Raw genomic sequence first — 9,103 nt, forward strand, 5'->3', positions numbered from 1 at the left:
GCAGCCGTCTCCGGCCCATGTGGTATGTTAATGAGCGGACCACCGACTCCAGCCCAGTCGAAAGATAGCTCTCACCTACCTGATAACTTCGGCACGTGAATGTCCACGTGGTTTACCTTTCCAAGATGTTGTTAGAAGCGCTGGACGGCGACGAGACCGGCGTCTTCACCGCCGCTGCCGGTAAGCACGCGACAGAGGCCGGTGGCCGGTTAACGTTAGCTAAACTAAGCTAAGCTAAGCTAACTCACCAATGGAATACATGAAGACGGTTGCTATGTAGTTGTCAGCACGCAGCTAGCACGGCTAAGCTAATTTTAGCAGCTAACTCAGAGCTGGGACGGGTCTAAATGCTGGTATTCATTCATGTTTTCATAATTCATGTTTTCATAAGCTAGCCGAGCTCATTAGCGCACTTGACACGAGCTCAACACATGCTAGTTAGCCGCTCTTGACTGGGAATGTGACGTTCTTCGTACATATCATTTTGGACTAATTATAACTCCCATAACTGTGTCTAGGACGTAGAAAACGCCAGAGGTTATGACAAATATGAGTCACGTGTTGAAAATGTCCCCTGGGGACCTAAACCCTGTCCTGGTAGGGGGACACCCTAAAACAGTACGTGGCTCAAGTCCTTTAAAAGCCAGATTATGGGATCCTTATGTGAGAGAAACAGTCAAATATTAATATTAGCATTGGCCACATTGGGGCTCCATGTTGTGGACGAGGACCAGCGGGGTTTCTGACCTCCCTGTCCCCTCTGCCCCCCCTTCAGCCTCTGTGCAGATCCAGGTGGAGCCGGTGGGCCGGTGGTTCGAGGCCTACGTGAGGAGGAGGAACCGGAACGCGTCGGTCTCCTTCCAGGAGTTGGAGGAGGAAGAGGAGTCCTCGGAGGAGTCGGAGGATGAAGAATTCCAGCTGGAGGAGTACCCCATGCTGCGAACACTTGACCCCAAAGACTGGAAGGTATCGGTCAGACTCTCACGTCCCGGGAAGACAAGTCTCTGCTTCCGGTTTAGATTAGTTGAGGAAAGACCTGAACCGGGACCAGTTAATCTCAGTACAACTCTTAAATCTTCCTCCTGTCCTTTTTAAAAAGGAATACAGGACTGAGAAATGTGTGAATGCTATGAATTAAGACTGGACCAGACTGGACCAGACTGGGACAGACTGGGCCAGACTGGTAGTCCCTGGATTGTGTGACTGGGGAGCCTGAAGACCCAGGAAGTAGAGGCAGAAACTAGTGGACGTTGCAGTAACCTTTCATTCATATTCTGTAGTTATTCACCGAGTCCTCTAGTCCTTTAAACGCTTTTCCCACTCTCGTTTTGTCAGAATCAAGACCACTACGCTGTCCTCGGACTGCCACACCTGAGGTACAAAGCCACGCAAAAGCAGATCAAAGCAGCCCGTGAGTATAGCTCCTGGTCCCGGTCTCACGGATCCTTGCTCTAGTTGGTGCTGGACTCACGTCCTCTGCTGTTCCTCAACAGACAAGGGGATCGTGTTGAAGCACCACCCCGACAAGAGGAAAGCTGCAGGGGAGCAGATTGTCGAGGGGGACAACGACTACTTCACCTGTATAACTAAAGGTATCTAACAAGTCCTCTTATTGGAACCAGCACTGACATTAAGCCTGGAGACCCTGACGTCACCGTGCTGGTCTCTCCGTGTGTCCCGGTCTCCCCCTCAGCTATAGAGATCCTGTCGGACCCCGTGAAGAGGCGAGCCTTCGACAGCGTGGACCCCACCTTCGACAACGCCGTGCCTTCCAAGAGCGAAGGCAAGGAGAAGTTCACGGAGGTGTTCGCGCCCGTCTTCGACAGGAACGCCAGGTGGTCCACCAAAAAGCACGTCCCCAAACTCGGAACCATGGAGTCCTCCTTCGAAGAAGTCGACAGTTTCTACTCCTTCTGGTGAGCGGGGGAGGTTTTCACCGCTGCTGCCTAGCGAGAAGTTAGAGGGATTTGAGTGTTGTGTCACAAAAAAATGTCAATTTCTGTTTAAAGGTACAACTTTGATTCATGGAGGGAGTTCTCATACCTGGATGAAGAAGAGAAGGAGAAGGCTGAGTGGTGAGTGTGTGTGTGTGTGTGTGTGTGTGTGTGTGTGTGTCTGAGAGACAAGAACCCACCCTGTGTGCATGCGACTGACGTCTCTCTCTCTCTCTCTCTCTCTCTCTCTCTCAGTCGAGATGAGAGGAGATGGATTGAGAAGCAGAACCGAGCCTCCAGGGCTCAGAGGAAGAAGGAGGAGATGAACAGAATACGAACACTAGTTGGTACAGTCTCAGAGCCAGAACCCACTGCCCCATGAATGATATGGATATTATGGATATTAAGGATATTATGGATATTATGGATATTAAGGATATTAAGTATATTGTAGGCTACCGGCACCCCTCCCAGTAGAGACTCTGCTTTCAGTACCAACTGTGATGTCTTGTGTCTCCTCGCTGCAGATACGGCCTACAGCTGTGACCCTAGGATAAAGAAATTCAAAGAAGAAGAGAAAGCCAGGAAGGAGTCCGAGAAGAAGGCCAAGGTGGAAGCCAAGAAGAGAGAGCAGGAGGAGAAGGAGCGAGTAAGTCTCACTCACGTGGACTGGGAACAGGCTCGGGTCGGGTATCCGTGATATCTGATGAACAAGTATACTACGCTTGAGTCAATAAAACCCCAATTAACAAAATGGGTCATATTCAAGTTTATGTCCGGTTTATTTAACGGTTTTTTGGTTTTTAGCTCTCAATTAGCTCCTAACCTTAATTAGGGAGGATTTGAGTCACTGTTAGTATTCTTATCATTTTGGTGCCTTTGGGGCTGCCTCAAACCTCTTTGGGGGGGCGCTACAAATTCCTCCTAGCAGTAAAAACCCTGTCTACGGCACAGAGGAAGAAGGTGGATCAGGTTTCCACACATAAACAATGCTTGCTGGTTTGGGTCTGACGAGGCTGGAGATAACGTGGACTTTCCCGAAGAGCGCACAAAACCGAATATTTTTAGGGTATTTACCCCGTATGATCTTTTTTGGATATGTAGCTTAATCTCTCACCGTTTAGGAGACCTAAATGGAACAGAGCCTTCAGTAAAGTGGTCTAAATCAGGTTCTGAGCTGTAGATCAAAGGCCGATATCGAGCGTCTGATGGGTCCCGGTTTACGTTTTGGTGTCTGAACCTTTGACGCGTCGTCCCTGTGGCACGCGCTCATCGGTCGGTGTCCCGTGTGCGTGCGTTCCAGGCCCGGCAGGCGGAGCTGGAGGCCGTCCGGTTGGCCAAGGCCAAGGAGGAAGAGGAGGCCAAGCAGCTAGCCCAGCAGGCCAAGAAGGAGAAGGAGATCCAGAAGAAGGCCATCAAGAAGGAGCGGCAGAAACTCAGGACCACCTGCAAGGTTCAGTACCCCTGACTCTGGAAACCCCCATTAGCATTAGCATTAGCGCTGGATCTAACGTCTCCTCCCTCCACAGAACTGGAATTACTTCGCTGAGGACGAGGCCGACAGCGTGAAGATGATGGAGGAGGTGGAGAAGCTCTGTGATCGCCTGGAGCTCACCAGGTACAGTCCACGTCAGGTGGTCCCGGTCCTGATCCTTCAGCTGAGACCCGGTCAGCGTGTGGAACTGTATTTGACGGTCTTTGTCTGTTTCCAGGCTGCAGTCCCTGAATGAAGTCCTGGCCTCGGGCTCCAAAGAGGACAGCAAGGTAGCTGTGGAGAAGCAGGTAAAAAGGGACTTTGACATTTAGTTTATTTGGGAGCTAACAGAGGAGACGGCTGTTAAGGGAACGAGCATCAGTGGATATATATATACCCCCCCCCCCCCCCAGGTGCAGGAGGTGAACGCCCAGCTGCAGCGGGAGAAGGAGGCCGAGGTCCAGATGAGGCAGGCGGCCCGCAGCGCTGAGCAGGCCAGCGGAGGAGGAGGAGGAGGAGGAGGAGGGGGGGGCAAGGGCTGGAACGAGGAGGACCTCCAGCTGCTCATTAAAGCTGTCAACCTGTTCCCTGCTGGGACCAACGCCAGGTACACACACACACACACACACACACACACGCTGCCTATAGTGTAAACAAGGCCTCTTTATTATCTTAAAAGCTGTTTTGCGACTGTACCTTTTAGGCTGGAGACCTCGTTGATGTCCTTTCCCTGATGTTTACATGTGACGTAGATTGAAGAACAAGTGCATCCGTCTAAGCCATGTTACATGAGAGGGTTTCATTTCCTGAAGCCCATTGGGATCACACAACAAACGAAGGGATAATCCATCTGTATTCATGCTGTGGAGAAATTGGCTCTTAAAATACAAAACAACGCAGGCAGGTCTCAGTCCGTCCTGGTTTAGTCAGCCCGCTTCGTAGAGACTGGATCCATCCCTGGTTCTTCTGCACGGAGGAGTCCCAACCAGAGTCAGACACACCTTTTCTCCTCCAACCAGCTTTTCTTCCGACTCTTTCACTCTATTTTCCCTCTTTTATTTCTCCCGTTAGTGTAACCAAAGCGTTGGGTTCGGTGCGAGGGATCTCCCGGCTAATCCCTATGTAGCCGAATTGTTAAAATGTGGAAAACTTTGGATTTTTAACTCCAATTTGCAGTGTTTTTGGAGGTCTGATTGTGTGTTTTCCTTCCAGATGGGAAGTTATCGCCAACTACATGAACCTGCACTCCACCAGCGGCCTGAAGAGGACCGCCAAGGACGTCATCAACAAGGCCAAGAACCTCCAGCGGCTAGGTGAGCTCACACCGAGTCCACTATTAACACTAGTGGGCTGTTTTTACCGGGCTAGTAGTACGGGGAGGCAGAGAGGCCTAAAGTAGAAGGACAGAAATACTCAGTGTAGTACTTAAATACTGATTTAGCCTCTTTACTCAAGTTAAAGTAACAAAGTACAGGCTTGGAAATGTACTTAAAGTATAAAAGTAACAGTAGCCGTGCTAATGACAAGCAGTTTTAATGGTTTGATGTTCCTAGAGGGAAGCTGAGAAACTCCAGTGGACATTAAAAAGGCTCTTTTATTAAAATATAACTATAAAGTAAGAAGACGTCTGTGTTTTTACTCGACATGCTTTCCGGTGTTAGGAAGACATCGGTGACTTTTTAGGGAAAGCAGAGACCGGGCAGATGCCTCAATAAAAATATATGTACATTCACCGTTGGTACCGTTATAAGACCGTTTTATGAAAAATTACAGAGCTTTAGAGACAAACAAAAGTTGCATGTGGTCACTTTAAGATCCATTTTGCATGTGTGGAATGCAGCAAGCTCTCAAATACATACATACGTGTTTTAATGTATGTAAAAAGAAGTTGTTTTATGCTTTTAAAAGCTTTGATTATGTACGGCGATCAATCAACATTAGACACATGCTTAGACATGATGTTATGACATGTTTGAGGATGCAACAGTCACCAGAGGTGTTACGGTCCCCTCCCCAGATCCGGTCCAGAAGGACGAGATAAACAGGAAGGCCTTCGAGAAGTTCAAGAAGGAACACGGCGCCGTGGCGCCCACCATCGACAACGCCGTGCCCTCGGAGCGCTTTGACGGTGAGACCGTGGTCTAGACCTAAAACCCGCCGGTTCTATCCGGTCCAGACGCATTACTCCGCATTGACCCGCCCCGTCTCGCCCCTCAGGCTCCGGCAGCGCCGCCTCCTGGACCACGGAGGAACAGAAGCTCCTGGAACAGGCCCTGAAGACCTACCCGGTCAGCACCCCCGAGCGCTGGGAGAAGATCGCCGTCGCCGTCCCGGGACGCAGCAAGAAGGACTGTATGAAGAGGTACAAGGTAAGACGCCCCTCCAGACCAGAATCTGCGTCTTTTGCAACATGTTTATCCTGCCAGTTGACGTGGATAGAAAAACATAAATTATTATTAAAATATTGGTAACGCGTGAAACGCCAGGATCACACTACACAAATTCATGTGTAGTCATGTGAATCTGTGTAGTGTGATCCTGGCGTTTCACACGCAGACCAACGTTCGACGTCGTGGCCGAGGACTGGGGTCGGGATCGGGCTAACACCTGGGGCGCTTTGCAAGGAAGTCTAGCGCAGTGTTTCCCAAAACTTAGGGTCGGGACCCAGACCCGTTTTAATTGGGTCGCCAATTGTTGATTAAAATGCATATCTATCTTATGTGAAGAGATCTCTCTCTCTCTTAGAAAGGAGAATAGAGACCTTTTCTGTTTTTGTTTCCTTTTATAATGGAATAAATATACTCCATATACATTTAAATTCATGGTCTTTTGTCCACAGTTTAAACAATGTAGATGTTACAATGGTTCATGGTGTATTTATGTAAATGTGGGTCCCGGGTAGACACCAAATCTCTCTTTTGGGTCTTGGGCTGACGTTCGGGAACCCCTGGCCTAGCGTGTCGAGTTCCACGACGCGTTCATCGACCAATGGGAAGAGAGAGCGTTCCCTGCGTCACACACATGCGGCCATGTTTCTGTTCGTCTAACGTCTGTTTTGGAGCCTCGGAGACATAGACCCTGTACCTGATAGTTTTCAGCAATAATGCCGGAGAAGAAAGACCAGCTCTCAATCTTAAGTTCCAGGGGAGTGGAAGAGAGCCGACTCGATAAGAACAGCAGCACTGTTACTCTGATCCAACCAGGTGTCAGAGATTTAATAGAGCGCTTGTTGGTGTATTAAAGGAGCCGTTTGGGACGGGGAGCGATGCCAAATGGACTAGGTTTTAACGCCTGAAATGATGGAGCTGTACTGCGGCCTGGTAACAGATCTGTGTAGAGGAGGTTATTGGGGGGGAAGTGTGTCCTCTTTTCATCCATTCCACATCCTGAATACTTCATAAACCGGGTGAGATTACATGCAACAGCACAAGCTAGCGTCGAAACAAACGCCATCTTCTGTGAATATCTGCCGCTAGAGCGAGGGACATGTCTAGGCTATCGAACACGTATTATATTCTAGATATGGATATATAAAATACATTTTGAATAAGAGCGTAGCTATCCCATTAGCACAGCCGCTTTGCTACTTGGGGGATTTCACTCTCGCTCCGAGTATCTGTCGGCTGCTAATTTGGGTTAAAAGTGAGACAAGTTAACCTTAGACCTTCAGAGATGGAAAAATGTGCCTCTGTCTCGTTGGGAACATTGTCAAAATGAAGGTTTCACCTAAATATTTGAGTCCCTACACAAAATTATAACTTCCTGGACATTAGCCATTATGCTAAATAAGCAATTCTTTTGTCCTTAATAGAGCACGTATGCCTTGAAAGGGTGTTGTGTAACGTGTTTTTAGGGTGACATGCGGCCATGTTTCTGTTCCCCCTGGTCCCTAGAACTGGTAGATTGGCTTTCACTCTAACACCTTCTTCTTCTTCTTCTTCTTCTTCTTCTTGTGTGACAGGAACTGGTGGAGATGGTTAAAGCCAAGAAGGCTGCCCAGGAAAACGTGGCAGGCAAGAGTAAAAAATGACAAGAATCCCAAGCAATAGTATCTGTTATTTTAACATTGTTGTGTTGGTCTTTATTTTGTATTAAAGAAGATGCATAAATATGTCAGCCGTGTGTGCGTGTGCAGTTTGTCCTCGGAGCCGGTCCGCCGGTCAGGTCCTCATCCAGAACATCCCGCTGCGGACGGCGTCGTAGTCCGGCAGCCGCTCCACGGGACCTGGGCCATGAAGGAGGGGGTTTTAGAGGAAGGGAGAGGTTTATTATCCTCTACAACGCTGCCTTTAGAGGGACTCACCGACAGCCGCGATGGCGGGAGCCCTGTTGTAGATGTACTTGGTACACACGTCCTTGACGGTCTCGGCGTCGACGGCCTGGGGGGGCGGTAGGGAGGGGGGGCAGGAAAGAGTCATTATTATTATTATTATAATAGCATCATTATTATGGAGACAACATCAACTCACCTCGATCCTGGCTTCCAGCTCGTGCAGAGGGATCCTGCGTCCGTAGCACAGCATCTGTCTGCCGATGTCCTCGCAGACGGGGGTGGATCCTGGACAAAGGAAGGAGAAACGGGGTCAGGGGACGCCGTGGGATCTGGGGCAGTCCCGGTCCGACCGGTGGCGGTCTTACCGTCGAGATGCAGGAGCATGTTGGTCTTGAGGAGATTCTTGGCCCGCGCCACCTCGCTTTCCGTCACGCCGGCACAGAGGGACATCCTAGCGGGGACAGACGAGACCCGGTTAGACCAGGCCACGGTTTCTGCGGGACGCGTCCTAGCGGATTCGCACTCACCATTCCATCAGAGCGTAGCGCATCATCTCGTCCACGGTGCCGGGCTCGCAGACCATGTAGAGGCCCCACAGGCCCGTGTCCGTGTAGCAGGTGTTGAAGGACTGGAAGCTGTGGCACAGGTTCCCCCGACAGGCCACCTGAGCCAGTTTACTGGACAGGTTCTGGACACACACACACACACAGTGGGGGTTTAGCTATAAAGGGGGGGTCAAGTGTGTCGGATCGAGGTTTTACTCACCACTCCTCCGCCAAAGGACCGGTCCCAGTTCCCGATGAGCGTGTTGGCCACCATGAGCGGGACGGTGTCGGGGTGGGGCCACCCGACGGCCTCCACGGCCACGGCGATGTGGGCCAGGGGCATCTTGTCGTCCCGCACGCGGATCTGAAGGGGAGACGGACCACGGTGAGCCGGGGGGGGGTGTTTTCAACACCTGGTCCGTTAGCCGGGAGAAGACGCGCTACGTACCTCGCTTCCCGTGAAGTGGCACGGAGGAAGGGCCGGGGCTTCGCCGCGGTACGTGGAGGGAAGCTTTCCAAAATGATGCTGGGCCAAATCGACCAGCTGGTCGTGGGAAACCCCTGGAGAGAGAGAGAGAGAGAGAGAGAGAGGGAGACACACACACTCTAAATGGACTGTTATATAGTGGTTTTGAGTCTTTTACGTAGGACAGGAACCTTTCACACACTGTGGCCGAGGCCGAGCCACCTGCTCTCTCACACACACAAACACACACACACATCTACACCCTGATGGAGCAACTCGGGGTTCAGTGTCTTCACCACTCTACCACTGAGCTACAGCTAGCCTCAGCACCTACCCCCACACATACACCTACACACACACCTACACACACACCTACACACACCTACACCTACACACACCTCTACACCTAGA

The 9,103-nt window shown here is 50.5% G+C and overlaps 2 protein-coding genes across 2 annotated transcripts in view; one reads left to right on the forward strand and one right to left on the reverse strand.

Annotated features, from left to right (window-relative positions):
* The first annotated feature begins 12 nt into the window (after positions 1-12).
* Positions 13-7,524, forward strand: dnajc2 (DnaJ (Hsp40) homolog, subfamily C, member 2). Its single transcript, XM_034865370.1, has 16 exons — positions 13-180; positions 776-966; positions 1,336-1,411; positions 1,494-1,592; positions 1,694-1,916; positions 2,010-2,075; positions 2,190-2,281; positions 2,462-2,583; positions 3,238-3,387; positions 3,464-3,552; positions 3,647-3,716; positions 3,822-4,015; positions 4,621-4,721; positions 5,426-5,536; positions 5,626-5,777; positions 7,370-7,524. Exons 1-16 carry the CDS (start codon positions 126-128, stop codon positions 7,436-7,438), a joined length of 1,860 nt encoding a protein of 619 aa, XP_034721261.1. The 5' UTR covers positions 13-125; the 3' UTR covers positions 7,439-7,524.
* The window catches only part of pmpcb (peptidase, mitochondrial processing subunit beta), a 3,879-nt gene continuing 2,233 nt past the window's right edge, over positions 7,458-9,103 (reverse strand). Inside the window, exons 6-12 of the mRNA XM_034865361.1 lie at positions 8,675-8,841; positions 8,447-8,590; positions 8,209-8,369; positions 8,047-8,132; positions 7,878-7,966; positions 7,712-7,787; positions 7,458-7,633 (exon numbers count right to left, since the gene is read on the reverse strand). Coding sequence (XP_034721252.1) covers positions 7,569-7,633; positions 7,712-7,787; positions 7,878-7,966; positions 8,047-8,132; positions 8,209-8,369; positions 8,447-8,590; positions 8,675-8,841 — 788 coding nt within the window. The 3' untranslated portion in view covers positions 7,458-7,568. The remainder of the gene's footprint in view (positions 7,634-7,711; positions 7,788-7,877; positions 7,967-8,046; positions 8,133-8,208; positions 8,370-8,446; positions 8,591-8,674; positions 8,842-9,103) is intronic.

Source organism: Etheostoma cragini, unplaced genomic scaffold, assembly GCF_013103735.1.
Source record: "Etheostoma cragini isolate CJK2018 unplaced genomic scaffold, CSU_Ecrag_1.0 ScbMSFa_1523, whole genome shotgun sequence".
Classification (NCBI taxonomy): Eukaryota; Metazoa; Chordata; class Actinopteri; order Perciformes; family Percidae; genus Etheostoma; species Etheostoma cragini.